At 38.4% G+C, this 20,042-nt stretch overlaps 1 protein-coding gene across 1 annotated transcript in view; it reads right to left on the reverse strand.

Moving 5' to 3' along the window:
- Positions 1-1,284: 1,284 nt before the first annotated feature.
- The window catches only part of LOC308653702 (peroxisomal bifunctional enzyme-like), a 196,165-nt gene continuing 177,407 nt past the window's right edge, over positions 1,285-20,042 (reverse strand). The window contains exons 2-3 of the mRNA XM_081302368.1: positions 4,602-4,943; positions 1,285-3,994 (exon numbers count right to left, since the gene is read on the reverse strand). Coding sequence (XP_081158494.1) covers positions 2,733-3,994; positions 4,602-4,887 — 1,548 coding nt within the window. The 5' untranslated portion in view covers positions 4,888-4,943 and the 3' untranslated portion in view covers positions 1,285-2,732. The remainder of the gene's footprint in view (positions 3,995-4,601; positions 4,944-20,042) is intronic.

Consider the following 20,042-nt stretch of genomic DNA (forward strand, 5'->3'; position numbering starts at 1 on the left):
AGTCCCTGATCAAAGGCCGTCAGGGCCACCACACCTCGGTTTCTTGGTCTAACCAGGTTATATTAATATACGTGTACATTACAGAACACAGTAACAAGGAATTTAGAAATGACGTGGTGAAATATGTTAAAATGGTTTGGTAATAGGTAATGGGTTCAGATTACTGTTAGCTAATATCATATGCACGTAGGGCAAACTTCATAAATGTTAGATAACAAAAATCTATACTTCTGATACTTTTATGGATCAAAAATTTTTGGCCAAGTTCTTCTCATATGTAACCATTCTACCTTGCAATGCACTTAACATTACAGTACTTCCAGTTCTGCTACTGAGGACCCCAATTAGTTTTGCTTCCTTTGATATAAAATAATACATGAACTTATATTTGTTCTCATTTTCTATATGAGGTATTGGTCCTTCACCTTTATGGGTTCATAGACCCCTTTTTGGAATGATGTGACATATGGAACCTCCATATGTCATATACTTTTACACAAACATTATCATAAAATTTCAGGGGTTATTGCCTCATGAAATCTCTTCGTGGTTCCAAAACCTCAAACTAGAAGATACTGTGGGAGTAAAATCAGTTTTAAGAACAATAAAATTCCTTCAAGGTTGTAGAAGAAAAAGCTAATGTGGTTTTTGCCTACATTAATTTGAAAATAAAACACATTGGAGACAGTTACCACTTTCAAGAATCTTTCCCTTTGATGCCTTTAATTTCAAAGACCAAGTTATATAAAACCTAGTAGTATACATCTTAAAAATTACTCTGAAAGGAAGGAATTTAGCCAGGGACAATGCCACAGTCCTGTAATCCCAGTGACTCTGGAGACTGAGAAAGGAGGATGGTAAAGTCCAGACCAGTCTCAGCAACATAACAAGATGCAGTCTCAAAATAATGAAGGGATGTAGCTCAGGGGTATGGCACCTGTGGGTTCCATTCCAAGTATTGTCAAACAATAAGAAGAAAACACAGACACTTGATTTTTATATTTAGTTTTGATTTTTTTTTCCAATGGAAAACCTCATATTCCATGCATTCAAGATTTCTTAGAGTCTTGTTAAGTTGCCCAGGATGGCCTAAAATTCCTGGGTTCAAGCAATATTCCCACTTCAGTCTCCTTCCTCTCAGGGGCTACAGGCTGGCACCACCATGCCCAGCTCTATTAGGACTTCTAATAACTTGATTCCTGGCTTTCCAAATTTCTCTCACAGGTGAAACTATTGCAAAAGCAGCTCATCTGCTTCATACTGAAGGAAAACAATATTAGCAACGATTTATCTGTTGAGTAATAACTTTATTGAGACAGAATTTACATACCAGGCAAGTCACTATTTTAAATTACAAAACTTAACAGCTTTTTAGTATATTACCACAATCACTTTAGAACATTTCCAAGAAAACCATTAGTAGTCACTCCCCATTCCAGTATTCCAGACTCAGGAAAATTCTTATCTACTTTGTTTCTATTTGCCTACCCTGGACATGTTCTTAAATGTCTATACAATGTAAGGTGTTTTGTGATTAGCTTCCTTCACTTAGTAAAATGTATTGGAAGTTTATAATGCTGTACCAGATATCAGGACTTCATCTTTTTTCATGGATGAGTAAGAGTCTACTCTAAGGACATACCACATGGTTATCAGTTAATGGACATTTGGGCTGTTTACAGTTTTGGATATTATGAGTAATTCAGCTCTCAAAATTTGTATGGATTTTTATATCGACTAGTCCCTGAACTTTGAACCACATAAGGCAAAAAGTTACACAAGAAGGGCACTTATAGTGAAACAAAACTATACAAAACTTGCTTTGCAATCAATTCAGATATTTCAGATTCAACCATATCCACATGTGAATTCACAAAAGTTTATTTTGACAGGGAAACTGGCATAGTTACACTATTGAAGAATTAAGAAATCCTTAAAGGCTAGATGATCACTAAGATCCTTTCGTAAGCTAACAACTTATTCTTTCTGTTACTCCTCCTTGAATAGGAAAGACCAGGTAGCAGATGTTCTATGTCCCAGGGGATACACTACAAACATTGCTGAGCCCCTTGCAAGCAGCAGGCACAGCTGTGCACAGGAGTTGGGCCTTGGACAGAAGTGATCCCAGGAACATGACTTGCCAAGCTGCCCTGGTGTGCCCTATTTGGGTCTCAAATACTTGGTGCCCTCACCAATTTCCAACTATGTTGGGCCTCTTTCTGGCTACTAGTCTGCTTATCCTTGGGCAGTGTTTCATGCCCCCTCCCATAGAGATCCTCACGGCTGACTCTACCCTACAAACCATCTAAACCCCACCTCCGAGGATACAAACCTAACTTCAACACAGGATTCCATGTTGGATTAATGCCCTCTGGATGCCAGGTCCACCATGTGCTCAGGAGGTGAGTGACCATGGGGGCATATATGATCCACAGGATTTTCCATTAATAATATGTATGTGAGATTAAAAAGCCAAAAGAAGTTTATGACTTAGCTGCATCAATCATGGAATTTATCTGAAAGGAACACATTCAGAGGCATAGAAAGCACATTCATAAAGATTTCCTTCATTAGAATCAAGAAGAAAAAACATCAAAAAAAAAAAAGGTTTAAGTAACCAATTACTTCCTTTGCTTTGCATTTCAGAGAACTCTTACTCTGGATTCTTGGAATTAACTTTATTGAAATCCAGTGAGTTTTACCCGATGCCAGCATGGGAGGCACAGCCTGAATCACAATTTACTGCTGGGGGGCCCTGCCAAGCTTTGCCATTCTTTCAGAGGAGGGTTTCCCTGGGAAGCCAGCTTTTTTAGGTAGTTGCTAGGCTCCAGTTGGGGAATATCAGGATTCTGCCTGTAGTACTTCTGCAACTTCTCCAGAACTGTGGGCAACCCAATTGTGGAAGCATAGAACATGGGCCCACCCTTGTGCCTTGGCCAGCCATACCCATGCAAGTAGATGGTGTCAATGTGCTCTGGGCCAGCAGCCATCCCTTCTCCCAAGATACGGAACCCTTCATTGATGAGTGCATACAAGCTGCGCTCAAGGATCTCATCCTGGCTAATGACACGGGGTTCAATATGATGGGTTTCTCTATACTGTGACAGAAATTTGGAAAGCCAGGGATCAGGTTTGTGAATCCTTCCCAATGGCTTGTCATACTGATACCACCCCCGCCCTGTCTTCTGCCCATAGCGTCCTGATTCACAGAGCATATCAGGAATTGGGCAGTATCTTCTAGTACCCCGCTTTCGGACAGGAGTACCAGGAGGCAGTGTGCGTCCAGTAAGACCTTGTTCCTGGCGAATTTTCCAACCCACATCTAACCCAGCAAGGTCAGACACTCGAAAGGGTCCCATTTTAAAACCAAACTCCTCCAGCACCTGATCTACCTCCTCTGGCTTGCTATCTTCTTCTACCAAGAAATACGTCTGGTTATAATAAGGGACCAGCATTCGATTACCAACAAAGCCACGGCAGTTGCCTACGACTATGCCAATCTTCTTAATCTTTTTGGCTAAGTTCATAACAGTGGCAATGGTGGTGGGGGAAGAGTATCGGCTAGGAATAACCTCTAACAACTTCATTACATGAGCTGGTGAGAAGAAGTGTGTGCCAATGACCAAGTGTGGTCGACTGGTGGCAGAAGCCATCTCATCCACGTCCAGGGATGAAGTATTAGAGCACAAAAATGCTTCAGGCTTGCACATGGCTGACAGTTCAGCAAAGACTCGTTTCTTCAGCTTCATATCCTCAAATACTGCTTCGACAACTAAGTCTACGCTAGCAAGCTCCTTCATAGATGAACTGAACTTGATTTTTGGTCCTGACCAAGGCTGGTCATTCTGCTGCATTTTGGATGCTTCCTTTTCCAAGATGGAAGTTATTATCTTCTTTGCAACTTCAAGCTGCTTTTGGTCTACTTCTACAGCAACCACAGGAATCTTGGCCCTTGCAAAAGAAATGGCAATGCCTCGGCCCATTGTTCCCAAGCCTGTAGAGAGAGTGCAGGAGAAAATGAATGATTCAGGGGAATTAGAAACTAACTTATTGAGCCACAATTTCTATGGCAATGTGGCATTTAAAGAGACTGATTCAAGGACACAAATGGATGTCAGAGCATTTTAGTGAGCACAAGGGAGCAGTGGAAGACTACATCACAAGGTGATGGTGTTTCTGTGGTAGGAGGTGTGAATGCATCCAGGGACCAGAAAGACAAGAAAATTGATCCCAAATACTTAGCTGCAAGAGTGAAAGGCCATGCTTGAAATATGCTACAAATATCAATCACTGTTTGGAAATCCTGGAGCGAGAGATTCATACAGAGAAGGGTTAGAGAGGAGTAAACAGTGCCTCCAGTCCGGAGAGACAGCCAAGGTCAGGCCCTCACACCACTACAGTTTAGCTCACTCTGGAAAAGGTTAGCATCTCTAGGCCTCACACATAAGATGAAGGCAGTTCGAGGACTTGGGAGTGAATTACTGGAGCTAACAGAAGTAGTGATTTCAGCATAGAACCTGGGACCTGGTGTCCTGAAGTAAATGATAGCTCTTGACATGCACGCATTTGGAGAAGCCCATGAACTGCCCCCACATGCTTACCAAGGACACCAACGGAGGAGATGGGTCGTGCTGATGCTGTTTTCCATGAGGCCCCAGAGGGAGTGGACCATTTACTTGCATTCTTTTCAGCAAAGAAAGCATATTGCAGGGCTCTAGCCTGCCCTGATCCCCGAAGGTACATAAATAGCTCCTCTTCCTCCTTGATACCCACTTCATAGGGATACTTCACAGAGGCCTGGACTGCACGGACACAAGTCTCCGGAGCCAGGCACCCAGGGTACTGCTTCTGCATCTTTGCAAAGGCTTCCCTGAAAATGGTGTCCATGTTGGGCAAGCTTGGCACTGTCTTGTTCAAGATTCTGCGAGATTCTAAAGGTTTATCTGAAAGGAATAAGCATGATCAAAGATTTGGGAATGTTACTTAAACAAAGGGACTAGATTATACAATAACAATGATAATCAAATTCCAAAGTAAATAATATTTATTAATATATTTAATGGGACACTAATACCAAAATCTTAGTCATTGTTGTAACTAGTCATTTAAGAGAATTTAACGATTCAAGACAATTTTAAGTTACTTTATTCGCATGTGAAAGTAACATTCTATTTTTATTCCAAGGACAAGATAATTTTATAATAGATTAATATTATTGTGTCAAAGAGTCTAACACAACAACAGTTCTGAGATAATATCTGATATACAAAATAAAGTTAACTCAATTCTTATGACTAAAAAAAACTTTAAAACACATATAAAAGGGGCTGGAGCTGTGGCTCAGTGGTAGAGAGCTTGCCTAGCATGCGTGAGGCACTGGGTTTGATTCTCAGCACTGCATATAAATAAATAAAGGTCTATTGATAAATAAATAATATTTAAAAAAACACATATAAAAGAATACAGTGTGGAAGAAAGCGGAGATCCAACATGGCGGTGGGCGCGGAGAGATCAAGTCTGTGACCTCTTCAGCTGTGCGGGCATAGGGAGTCGTAAAGAGTCTAAATTCTGTTTGCTCAGGATAACAAGGCAATGCTGAGCTGACGTGGATCTGGGGCGAACAGTCTGGGCCTCTCAGAACACACACTGAGCCCGGATCGGCTGAATTCAAGCTCCTGTTCGCCTGCTTCCCGCAGACAAACAGCTGTGACTCAGCACTAATCCATCCCGCTGAAACAACTGGTCAGCCCTTCTGATCCTATGGAGGTAAATGCCAACAGAGCCTTCATAGGTAGTGGCCACAGGTTTGAAACGGGGCTTGGGAGAGACAGTAAGGACCCACCCGTTGCATTGGTCACCCGGCAAAGGGAAACGAACTGTCACCATTTGCAAGAGATACCACCATGGCAGAGAACTGACATCACCAGACTGCGGCGGAGGAGATAACTTCATTGAAACCTGCGGCTACAGGTGTGTAATTCCCTAGCCTTCCCTCTCCACACATCGGGGAAAACTTAAGGGCCCCTCCCAGCTCTCCTGTGAGCAGGATAGCCAGACCGAGGGAAACAGAAGTGGCGCGGGACCTGCGGCGCGGAACTCCCGGCTACCGCTCCTACCAGTGCTGACAACTGAGGTCTCTTGCACCAGCTACCGGGGCGTGGCTACTGGAGGGCAAGTAAAATTCGCTGAGGATTCTCAGCCCCAAGCTCTACAAACTTAGGGTCTGAGGGAATGGCAAACAGGAAGAGTGTGCCCAGTCGTTCATGAAAACAGGGCTCCCAGGAACAGCAGACCTGGCGTGTAGCCAGTATTGTGGTGAGTGTCACCGGTGAGAGGGGCCTGGCTAGAGGAAAAGTGGGGAAGTGACTAGACACAAGAGGAGGCCCTAGGCACTCAGGATTGGAGACTCGCCCAGTCTGGGAGGAGGAACTGCTGCACAATGATTGGTTCCCGCGTATAGACAGGAGAAGCTTGGCCTGGTGGGCACAGCTCCACCTACTGGAAGAGAAGTTAATCAAACTCTAAGACTGCATTTATTAGTTTTTTTTTTCTGATTTGGGTTTTTTTATTTTAATTTTTCTTTCTTGTTGTTTTTTAAATTTTTTTAAAAATTTTTTTCTTCTAATTTTAATTTTAAATTTTTTTAATTTTTATTATTTAAATTTTTTTTTCTTTTTTTATTTCCTATTTTTTTCTTCTTTTGTCTTTTCATTTCTTTTCAATTTTCTTATTCCCCTTTCCTTGAATTCTACCTGCTTACTCTCATTCTCTTCAGTGACTTCTTCCCTTCCCTTCTAATACCTTTCCTCCCAAGCATCAAATAAATTTATAGGAGCCAACAGTAACTCAGCAGCCAAACAGAACAAGAAGTAACATGAGCAACTTGAAAAAGCAAGGAAGAAAAGTAGTACAAACAATGCAGGACAGCCTAAATATTCAGGAGGACCTAGAGTCATCAGAAAAATGGTCATATAAAGAACTCAAGGAACACCTTAGACAGATGGAATGGAAACTTAAAGAGGATACGAGACAGCAAATTCAAGCAGCAAAAGAACACATTGAGAATGAATTACATAAACAGATAAAAGAAGAAATTAAGCATCTTTATCAGGAGATAGAGATTATTAAAAAAATCAAACAATAATTCTAGAAATAAAGGAAATGATAAACCAAATTAAAAACTCCAGTGAGAGTATCACTAACAGAGTGGAGCAAGTAGAAGCCAGAAGGTCAGATAATGAAGACAAAATATATCATCTTGAAAAGAGTCTAGCCAACTCAGATAGGCTGGTAAAAAATCACGAGAAAAACATCCAAGAGATTTGGGATAACTTAAAAAAACCAAACTTACGAGTCATCGGGATAGAGGAAGGCACAGAGATTCATACCAACGGAATGAGTAACCTGCTGAATGAAATAATTACAGAACTTTCCAAAAATAAAAAAGGAAACAGATATACAAATTGTAGATGCATACAGGACACCGAGCACACAAAATCACAGTAGACCAACGCCAAGACACATTGTTATGAAGATATCCAATATACAGAACAAAGAGAAAATATTAAAAGCTACAAGAGAAAAGAGGCAGATTTCATTTAGGGGTAAACCAATAAGGTTAACAACGGATTTTTTATCACAGCCGCTGAAAGCAAGAAGATCCTGGAACAACGTATTTCAAACACTGAAAGACAATGGATGCCAACCTAGAATTCTGTATCCAGCAAAATTAAGCTTCAGGTATGACAATGAAATAAAAATCTTTCATGATAAACAAAAGTTAAAAGAATTTGCAGCCAGAAAACCAGCATTGCAAAGCATCTTGAGCAAAACACTACATGAGGAAGAAATGAAAAACAATAACCAAAACCATCAGTGGGAAGTGCCTCGGTAAAGACAGAGGGCGGGGGGGGGGGGAGATAATCATGGAGAAACAAACTAAATTTAAAAAAAAAAAGGATAAATAATCAAACATATGAATTTCATGATTGCTTTATCTATTTCTACAAGAAATGCCGTTGGGATTTTGATTGGCATTGCATTAAACCTAAAGAGAACTTTTGGTAATATCGCCATTTTGATAATGTTAGTTCTGCCTATCCATGAACAGGGTATATTTTTCCATCTTCTAAGATCTTCTTCTACTTCTCTCTTTAGGATTCTGTAGTTTTCATTGTATAAATCTTTCACCTCTTTTGTTAGGTTGATTCCAAAGATTTTTTTTTTTTTGAGGATATTGTGAATGGAGTGTTTTTCCTCATTTCTGTTTCAGAAGTTTTGTCGCTGATATACAGAAATGCCTTTGATTTATGTGTGTTGATTTTATATCCTGCCACTTTGCTGAATTCATTTATTAGTTCTAGTAGTTTTTTTGTAGACCCTTTTGGGTCTTCTAGGTATAGAATCATGTCATCTGCAAATAGTGATAATTTAAGTTCTTCTTTTCCTATTTTTATGCCTTTAATTTCTTTCGTCTGTCTAATTGCTCTGGCCAGTGTTTCGAGAACTATATTGAATAGAAGTGGTAATAGGGGGCATCCCTGTCTTGTTCCAGATTTTAGAGGGAGTGCCTTCAATTTTTCTCCATTCAGAATGATGCTAGCCTGAGGCTTAGCATAGATAGCTTTTACAATGTCGAGGTAAGTTCCTGTTATCCCTAGTTTTTCTAATGTTTTGAACATAAAGGGATGCTGTACTTTGTCAAATGCTTTTTCTGCATCTATCGAGATGATCATATGGTTCTTATGTTTAAGTCTATTGATGTGGTGAATAACATTTATTGTTTTCCGTATATTGAACCATGCTTGCATCCCAGGGATGAATCCTACTTGATCATGGTGCACAATTTTTTTGATGTGTTTTTGTATTCGATTTGCCAGAATTTTATTGAGGATTTTTGCATCTAGGTTCATTAGAGATATTGGTCTGTAGTTTTCTTTCTTTGAGGTGTCTTTGTCTGGTTTCGGAATCAGGGTGATGTTGGCCTCATAGAATAAATTTGAAAGAGCTCCATCTTTATCAGTTTCCTGAAATAACTTGAAAAGTATTGGTATTAATTCTTCTTTAAAGGTTTTGTAAAACTCCGCTGTATACCCATCCGGTCCTGGGCTTTTCTTGGTTGGTAGTCTTTTGATTTCTTCTTCAATTTCATCCATTGATATTGGTCTGTTCAAATTGTGTGTATCCTCCTGACTCAGTCTGGGCAAATCATATGACTTAAGAAATTTATCGATGTCTTCACTGTCTTCTATTTTATTGGAATATAGGTTTTCAAAATAATTTCTAATTGTCTTCTGTATTTCTGTAGCATCTGTTGTGATATTGCCTTTTTCATCCCGTATGTTAGTAATTTGAGTTCTCTCTCTTCTTCTCTTCGTTAGCATGGCTAAAGGTCTGTCGATCTTATTTATTTTTTCAAAGAACCAACTTTTTGTTTTGTTAATTTTTTCAATAGTTTCTTTTGTTTGAATTTCATTGATTTCTGCTCTGATTTTAATTATTTCTTGCCTTCTGCTACATTTGCTGTTGTTTTGCTCTTCCTTTCCTAGGGCTTTGAGATGAAGTGTGAGCTCATTTACTTGTTGGTTTTTTTTCTTTTTTTGAGGAATGACCTCCAGGCGATGAATTTCCCTCTTAAAACTGCTTTCATTGTGTCCCATAGATTCCGATATGTTGTGTCTGTATTTTCATTTATCTCTAAGAATTTTTTGATTTCCTCCTTTATGTCTTCTGTAACCCATTGATCATTCAGTAACATATTGTTCATTTTCCATGTGATGTAGGATTTTTCCTTCCTTCTTTTATCATTGATTTCCAGTTTCATTCCATTATGATCAGATAAAATGCATGGTATTATCTCCACCCCTTTATATTTACTGAGGGTTGCCCTATGGCATAATATATGGTCTATTTTTGAGAAGGATCCATGTGCTGCTGAGAAAAAAGTATATCCTTTTGATGATGGTTGATATATTCTATATATGTCAGTTAAGTCTAGGTTATCGATTGTGGTATTGAGTTCTATAGTTTCTTTATTCAACTTTTGTTTGGAGGATCTGTCCAATGGTGAGAGAGGTGTGTTGAAGTCACCCATAATTATTGTGTTGTGGTCTATTTGATTCTTGAACTTGAGGAGAATTTGTTGTATGAATGTCGCAGCACCATTATTTGGTGCATAAATATTGATAATTGTTATGTCTTGTTGGTGAATGGTTCCTTTTAACAGTATATAATATCCTTCCTTATCCCTTTTGATTAACTTAGTCTTGAAGTCGATTTTATTCGATATGAGGATGGCCACCCCTGCTTGCTTATGAGGACCATGTGCGTGGTATATTTTTTGCCATCGTTTCAACTTCAGCCTGTGTATGTCTTTTCCAATCCGATGTGTCTCCCGAAGGCAGCATATTGTTGGATTTGTTTTTTCAATCCATGATACCAGCCTATGTTGCTTTATTGGAGAGTTTAAACCATTAACATTCAGAGTTACTATTGATATATGGTTTGTACTTCCAGCCATGTTTGATTATTTATCCTTTTTTAAAAAAAAATTAGTTTGTTTCTCCATGATTATCTTTCCCCTCGCCCTCTGTCTTTACCGAGGCACTTCCCACTGATGGTTTTGGTTATTGTTTTTCATTTCTTCCTCGTGTAGTGTTTTGCTCAAAATGCTTTGCAATGCTGGTTTTCTGGCTGCAAATTCTTTTAACTTTTTTTTATCATGAAAGATTTTTATTTCGTTGTCATACCTGAAGCTTAATTTTGCTGGACACAGAATTCTTGGTTGGCATCCATTGTCTTTCAGTGTTTGAAATACATTATTCCATGACCTTCTTGCTTTCAGCGTTTGTGATGAAAAATCTGTTATTAACCTTATTGGTTTACTTCTGAATGTAATCTGTCTCCTTTCTCTTGTAGCTTTTAATATTTTCTCTTTGTTCTGTATATTGGATATCTTCATAACAATGTGTCTTGGCGTTGGTCTACTGTGATTTTGTGTGCTCGGTGTCCTGTATGCATCTTCAATTTGTATATCTGTTTCCTTTTTTATTTCTGGAAAGTTTTCTGTAATTATTTCATTCAGCAGGATACTCAGTCCCTTGGTTTGAATCTCTGTGCCTTCCTCTATCCCAATGACTCGTAAGTTTGGTTTTTTTATGTTATCCCATAACTCTTGGATGTTTTTCTCGTGATTTTTTACCAGCCTATCTGAGTTGGCTAGACTCTTTTCAAGATGATATATTTTGTCTTCATTATCTGACGTTCTAGTTTCTACTTGCTCCACTCTGTTAGTGATACTCTCAATTGAGTTTTTAATTTGGTTTATCATTTCCTTCATTTCTAGAATTATTGTTTGATTATTTTTTATAATCTCTATCTCCTGATAAAGATGCTTAATTTCTTCTTTTATCTGTTTATGTAATTCATTCTCAATATGTTCTTTCGCTGCTTGAATTTGCTGTCTCGTATCCTCTTTAAGGTTCCATTCCATCTGTCTAAGGTGTTCCTTGAGTTCTTTATATGACCATTTTTCTGATGACTCTAGGTCCTCCTGAATATTTAGGCTGTCCTGCATTGTTTGTACTCCTTTTCTTCCTTGCTTTTTCAAGCTGCTCATGTTACTTCTTGTTCTGTTTGGCTGCTGAGTTACTGTTGGCTCCTATAAATTTATTTGATGCTTGGGAGGAAAGGTATTAGAAGGGAAGGGAAGAAGTCACTGAAGAGAATGAGAGTAAGCAGGTAGAATTCAAGGAAGGGGGAATAAGAAAATTGAAAAGAAATGAAAAGACAAAAGAAGAAAAAAATAGGAAATAAAAAAAGAAAAAAAATTTTAAAAAATAATAATAAAAAAATTAAAATTAAAATTAGAAGAAAAAAAATTTTAAAAATTGTAAAAAAAATTAAAAAACAACAAGGAAGAAAAATGAAAATGAAATAAAAAACCCAAATCAAAAAAAAAGAGAAAAAAAAACTAATAAATGAAGTCTTAGAGTTTGATTAACTTCTCTTCCAGTAGGTGGCGCTGTGCCCACCAGGCCAAGTTTCTCGTGTTAATGCGCGGGAACCAATCACTGTGCAGCAGCTCCTCCTCCCAGACTGGGCGAGTCTCCAATCCTGAGTGCCTAGGGCCTCCTCTTGTGTCTAGTGACTTCCCTACTTTTCCTGGCTAGAGCCAGGCCCCTCTCACGGGTGCCACTCATCACAATACTGGCTACACGCCAGGTCTGCTGCTCCTGGGAGCCTTGTTTTCATGAACGACTGGGTACACTCTCCCTGTTTGCCATTCCCTCAGACCCTAAGTTTGTAGAGCTTGGGGCTGAGAATCCTCAGTGAATTTTACTTGCCTTCCGGTAGCCACGCCCCTGGTAGCTGGTGCAAGAGACCTCAGCAGTCAGCCCTGGTGGGAGCGGTACTCCCGCGCCGTAGGTCCCGTGCCACGTCTGATTCCCTCGGTCTGGCTATCGCACTCACAGGGAGCTGGGAGGGGCCCTTAAGTTTTCCCCGATGTGTGGAGAGGGAAGGCTAGGGAATTACACACCTGTAGCCGCAGGTTTCAATGAAGTTATCTCCTCTGCTGCAGTCTGGTGATGTCAGTTCTCTGCCATGGTGGTATCTCTTGCAAATGGTGACAGTTCGTTTCCCTTTGCCGGGTGACCAATGCAACGGGTGGGTCTTTACTGTCTCTCCCAAGCCCCGTTTCAAACCTGTGGCCACTACCTATGAAGGCTCTGTTGGCATTTACCTCCGTAGGATCAGAAGGGCTGACCAGTTGTTTCAGCGGGATGGATTAGTGCTGAGTCACAGCTGTTTGTCTGCGGGAAGCAGGCGAACGGGAGCTTGAATTCAGCCGATCCGGGCTCAGTGTGTGTTCTGAGAGGCCCAGACTGTTCGCCCCAGATCCACGTCAGCTCAGCATTGCCTAGTGATCCTGAGCAAACAGAATTTAGGTTGTTTATGACTCCCTATGCCCGCACAACAGAAGAGGTCAGAGACTTGATCTCTTCGCGCCCGCCGCCATGTTGGAATCCTCTCAATTCACTTTCTTGGCGCCATCTAATGTCCAAACAATGAACTCAAACTTCCAATCCATTTACAGAATTGAACATATATATTCACAAAATTTTAATTATTTGCATATTCAGTCAGCCACAAAATTGGATGCTGTTAGTTCTTAAGCTTATTTGGTATCTCAAAACTGGCAGAGCCATCCCCAGTGGTTGATTAATTGTCCATCATGGACACGTTGTCTTCCCTATCTGTCACATCTAGATTTGATTATTCAGTGAGGTAGACATGGTGTGATGGAGGGATTTGTGGCTGAATAAAAACCTCCCTGTTCAATTAAAAGCCTGGGAAACTTATTTTTATCACAACAGCTTATGTGAAATTGACAGAATTTTACATGATAGTCTAAGATATAATCATAGAACTGTCACATAATGAAGAAGACTTACTGTTTAGTTAGTGCTCTAAGTATTTTCTTCCCAACAAATGCAAAGCAATGTTTTTTAACCTTTTCCTATACCACACAAAGCAGATAACTTACAAATGGCATTAGTAGACTTAAAGATGATATGTTCTCACAGCATGTAGTGGAATAATTTTGAGATATTTATGTTGTCTGTGTTTATATATGGACTCAAGCCCATTCATGGCCAGGTGTGGTGGCCCACACCTGCAATCTCAATAGCTCAGGAGCCTGATGCAGGAGGATGGAGAGTTCAAAGCCAGCCTCAGCAAAAAGCAAGTCACTAACCACCTTAGTGAGACGCTATCTCTAAATAAAACACAAAATAGGGCTGGAGATGCAGCTCAGTGGCCAAGTACCCCTGAGTACAATCCCCAGTACATCCCTCCCAAAAAATAAAGTCATTCATGACCTCATTCCCATTTCTATTATAAATTCTAGAAAACAAAATATTTTATACTCTCTTAATCCCTTGAGTTAGATGTGGTCATGTAAATCTTCCTCCAGCAAATGAAATGTAAGAGAAAATCAGTGGGTTAATTTCTAAGGAAGGTTTTAGAAGATTAGGCTAAACTCTTGGTATGGCTGTCATTTCACCTCTCAGCTCTTCTGATTTATTTTTTTTTCCTTCCTGGATGATAGGTGTGATGTTTGGTGTGTGGCAACCATGTAAAGATTGTGACAATAGCATATCCTAAGTGAGTTTTGAGGAGCTGCCCTTATCAGTCCTTTATCCTGAGCTTTTTGATTCTTGAGAAAAACAAACTCCTATTTTACCCATGGCCAGTTATTGTTATTATTGTTGCCATTATAATCATAAGTGATGCACCTTCCCCACCACTTGGGCCACAGTAATAGCTCCTCTTCATTGTGAGATACATGTCAGAGGGTTTCTGTCTTCATAGTGCCCCAGACCAAAGAACTACCCAACAGTTCAGTTTATTGAGTAGTTAAATTCAGTTCAGCAATTGCAGTTTGTGTGGTATCTGTGTTTCTCTCAAATATATAAAATAGCCCACTGCAACCCTGTGAAATAAACTGCAGTGTCCCTGAGTGAAAATACATGTATAAAAAATCTTTCAAAGACTGGTCTCCTGGAGTAGGGCAGGGTATATATACAAGGTACATATTATTATGTACAAGGATACATAATAATACTTTAGAATAAAGTTTTGACCTATATCCTGATAATCAGTCTTAGTTACACAATATTTTAGGAGTATCAAAATTCAAAATCATGTGTGCATAAAACTGATAAAAATATCACATGTAAATTCACAAATGACAGTAGTTAGGATAAATTATTAAAGAAGGAATGGATGACTCAAAGTGACAATACATAGAAATCTACAATGACTGAAGTAAAATTATATAACATAGATACAGCGTTAAAACTAGAATGAGTCAGAGCCAAACACCTCACAACGAGAGGTTCTAAGAAGACAGATATGGGCTCCTACTGTGTGTAAGAGCTATGTAGATGTCTTCTACCTAAAATCAGAAACTACCAGCTTGTGTGCAACCTGCCTTGGAGTTATGGAATCCATAGTTTTGACTGGGATTTCTTAACACTCCGCTAGTGACAGAAGTGTATTTCTGCTATGTAATTAGCCCCAATAGCAGAACCCACTGGGGTTGTCTCCAAGACCAGGTATAAATTCTTACTGATTAAGCAGTGTTGATAAACTGGGACAAGTCATGCCCAAATCCCTGAAATGCATGGTCACAAAACAACACTGTAAAGTATATTTTATGCATTAACCAAAAATTAGTTCTATGCAGACACCATAGTGGTACTGCTCAGGCCAATTCTAGGTCTGCTGGACTTAACCTCACAGCACCATCAATAACATCTTAATGAACAACAACAAAGACAAACTGAAAACCACATGCAAACACCATCCATGGTAATAGAGTGAGGACACTATACTAATATGTGTTAATGTCAGTTCAAATAATACCATGCAAGTGAGGACTGCCTGTCTTGTGACTATAGAATTATTACAGTGAATTCTGTTAGCCATGCAATAAAAACAGTTCCACTAATTTTGGTTTTGCATTATAGAATATTGAAGAACTAGTTAAAATGATCAGTTTCAGATTTTGTTGTAGCTTGATCTTTAATTCAATCTTGAGTGAAATGATCAATTACTTTTGATTATTCATTTTATTCTGTAAGAAACTAGGAGAGGGGCTGGGGATGTGGCTCAAGCGGTAGTGTGCTCACCTGGCATGCGTGGGGCGCTGGGTTCGATCCTCAGCACCACATAAAAATAAAATAAAGATGGCACTGGGCATATGGAGGAATTCAATTCATAATTTCCAGGAAGGTTTTATGATTATGAAGAATATATATGATATATATATAGCCTTGCTGTGACCCAAACAACACAAGTTGTAACACAAGTTACAACTTAGAAGAGGGAAAGTTTATTTGAGGATTATGGTTTCAGAAATCTCAGCCCACAGATTGTCTACTCCATTGCTCTAGAACCATGTTGAAGCAGCGTATCATGGGGGAAGAGTAGGCTCCCCCCGCGAAAGCTATGAGGAAGAGAGAGACAGAGAGAGAGAGAGAGAGAGAGAGATAAGGAGAGAGAGAGAGAGAGAGAGAGAGAGAAGAGACTGCAGCAGGGAAGATGCACCCTTCTAGGCCATGCCCCCAGTGATCATCCCCTCCAGCCATGCCCCATGTACCTACAGTTAACACCCAGTCAGGCCATTCCATCTAAGATGGACTTGATCAGGTTACAACTGTCATAATCTAATCATGTTGCCTCTGAATATTGCCATGTCAACAGGAGGTTTTGGGGAATACCTCATATCCGTGGAGGCCTCAAGCACAGAAGTGTCAAATATTTGCAATCCTTTGCTGTCACCATATTGAAAGTCTTAATAATTTAATCTATGAACTTTGAACCTGCAGTTTGGGATATCCAAATGTCACAAAGGACTATACAAAACATATATGTCCCCTTTTCCATTCACATACAGTGTTTGAGATGTCCCATAGGCAAAAAATTCTTGCAGATCCAAGATACATGGAAGTTCAGGAGACTCAAAGTGAATCCAAGATAAGTAGGCTGTGTCTATACTGACAAAGAATGGCTCTGCTTACCTCAAAAAGGCTGTGCTTTCATTTTTCCTTTTCTCTTTCTTTCTTTCTTTCTTTTTGGTACCAGGTATTGAACTCAGTGGCACTCAACCACTGAGCCAGATTCCCAACCCCATTTTGTATTTTATTTAGAGACAGAGTCTCACTGAGTTGCTTCATGTCTCGCTAAATTGCTGAAGCTGGCTTTGAACTCGCAATCCTCCTGTCTCAGCCTCCTCAGCTGCTGGGATTATAGGTGTGTGCCACAGTGCCCAGCCAAGGCAGTGCTTTCTGATCCAACTAAAACCTTCCTTGAATGGAAAGAAGGCAAGTGCATTTTGAGAAACCATGAGAGATGAAGAAACCCTAAAACATCCTTCATTGCTCATGTTAATTTCCTATATTATCAAATCACTTGCACTAAAAAGAATGATAGAAAGAAAGGGAAAGACAGGAATACCCATAGTCAGCCTTGCCTTTTAATCTTTCCTTACTCATCAGTAAGTTAAAAGCAGAGTGTTGATGGAAAGTGCAAGTGTCAAGAAGTGAATAAAATGCTGTTGAGTTAATTCTGTAAACAATTTCCCTGTTCTGGTAAGAATAAAATACCTATCTATGTATGTACAAACTACAAAATGTGAATTGTGTAATTTCCGTGATTCCAAATACATTTTAAGTATTCTATATTTGCATTAAAATTGGCATTGTGCAATTTTACAATGCACAGTAAAATTCATCCTAAAACAAATTTTAATTTTTCTTTACTTAGAATGACACAATAATAAATAAAAACATCATGAGAAGTCAAAACAAACCTGTGAAATAAAGGAAAATGCTATTATTTTAATGATATTTTCCTCCTGCTTTTTGAATGAGGAACAGCATATTTCCATTTTGCAGTGAGCACATAAATTATGTAGCAGACTCTGAGTAAATAATATTATTGCAGCCAGTATTCTTGACATATTAGCAACCTGATGCTATGGATGAATAAGTACTGAGATTCCTACAGACACACAAAAGGACATCATTCATTCAATCCACATGTCTCTTATTTATTTCTTGAAGGAAACTGGAAAACGGGACATAAAAAGACAGAGTGAATATTAACCCAACTAAATGTCTGAAAGAAAAGACTGCATGAGTAAATTTCAATAGTTTGTTTCACAACTTAAGGGTAGGTACTGTATTGCAGGTCTCTTCTGGGAAGTGGATACCTTGGTGATTTGATGTTTCCTTGGTGATAGGTCTCTCTTTTAGATGTATTTCTTAAAGGTGGGGTTGCTAGCTTTGGATAAAGACTATTTATTTACTCTTTCTGCTGGCTTCAACTTTTCAACAGTGTTAATAATTAAAAGGTCATATATGAAATGATTAAACATTAAAGGGAGTTTTAAAAATCTTACAAAGAAAACATGGTTGAAAGTATCTTGAATAAGTGGGGTATTTTTTGTATTAAAGAATCATATAGTATATTTCTGATTGAAGCTCCATTTCAGAATTTATTTATATATATAAAATATACAGATGTATATATATATACATATATATACAGATGTATATATAGATATAGATGTATATAAATATATAGATACAGATATATATGCACATACACAGAGATGCACACACATATACACACACATATATATATACACATATGTATGTGTGTGTGTATATATAGGTGTATGTGTGTGTGTGTATTTTGGATAGACTTTTCACCTATAGAAAATACTAATATGTCTAGTGTGGCTAACCCAATGGCAAAAAATTTAGATGTGTTGAACAAGTATTGTTTGTTCTTCAATATAGAATTTGGAATCTATAGTTTTTTCTGATATCTGTTTACTGTTTTATGTTGAGGTATTAATTGAGGTTTAATCTTCTTAACAATTTTTAAATATATATGTAGGCAAAGATGGGCATTTGGCTCAGAAAACAGACATGATAATAGTTTAGAGAAAAGCTTAGTAATATGAGAGTTTGGCCTTAGAAAGACCACCCAAGACCTTAAAACAAGAGAAACAGGGAGCCTATACTCTTTACTATGGAATGGCAGGAAATGTGCAGTTAAATAAATACCTAAAGAGAAATAGAATAGAATATGAATGATTTTAGAATTCACACCTTTAATGCTTTGAAGTTCCTTTAGCAATAGTGTTGTTTTCCTTATCATGTGTGAAGATGGTAGAATCCTCTAGAAAATAAAGATAGAACAATACTATTCTTTGGTTGACTTATGTAATTAGATTGGGCCTACTGGAACAATCCAGAACACTCTCCCTATTTTAAACTTCCTATTCTTAGTTATTTCTGTAAAATATCTCCTGCAAATTAAAGTAATACACTTTAAAAAGCCAGGGATGAGGATATGTGCATCTTTGAGGGGTTATTCTGCTGATTGCATATATATTCAATAAATAACCATTGAATTATGTTATCTAGAACCATTCAATTTAGAGATTCTAATAATTTCAAAGGAAATTTTTATGTCTAAATAACTTGTGAGAAGCTTCTAAATTTTGCAACTTCTATTTTGACAGTCTTAAACTAAAAACATAGTGACTATGTTTTTAGTTTAAGACTGTCAATGTATATAAATATATAGATACAAATATAGACTAACTTAGACCAAGAACCACTGGACCTTTGATATTTTTGGTAACTTCCATTATTTCTGAAGATTCTCTATAATATGTTTCCCATATCTGGTTTCTTTCATTATCTTTATCCTCTGGTTTTATTCCCTTTAACACATGGGGCTGTTGCAAATACCTACTCCAATACTTCTGTTTAGGGGAATTACCACTAGTACTTCTCATGGATAATATGTGAAAAAATTCTAAAAACTTTCACCAATTGCACCAACTCTTACCTATTACACAGAGTTGAATGCTAGTTGCTGTCATCTATATAACAATATATGGAGTACCATCAGAAGTCCTGAACACCATGTCATCTCCATCAAAATGCTAGAACACTGTCATCATGATCTAAGCATTAATGAATAGAAGCAGACTTGCATTGCCTTAAAAAAAACAAAAACAGAAGAATTCAGCCTTGTATTGTGGTGCACACCTGTAAACACAGTGATTTGAAGGGTAGGATGACAAGTTTAAGGACAACCTCAGCATTTTAGTGAGAATCTTTATCAAAATAAATTTTTAAAGGGCCAGGGGTGCAACTCAGAGGTAGAGCATTTGCCTAGCATATGTGAGGTCCTGAGTTCAATTCCCTGTACTGTGAAAAGAAGGAAAGAAATGGGAAAAAAAGGAAGGGATGAAAAGAGAGGGATGGGAGGAGGGAGGGAAGCAAAGAAGGAGGAAGAAAATGGGAGAATTTCTCTACACAGAAAGACACAGAGGGAAAGTCATGTGAAGAAATGTGATATGATGAAAAAAGTCATGTGGTGAAAATAGAGATTGGAGTGATAAATCATCAAGGCAAAGAGCACCAAGGGTTCTTTAAGCTGCCAAAAGTTAG

Source organism: Spermophilus citellus (assembly GCF_964194105.1).
Source record: "Spermophilus citellus genome assembly, chromosome: 7".
Lineage (NCBI taxonomy): Eukaryota > Metazoa > Chordata > Mammalia > Rodentia > Sciuridae > Spermophilus > Spermophilus citellus.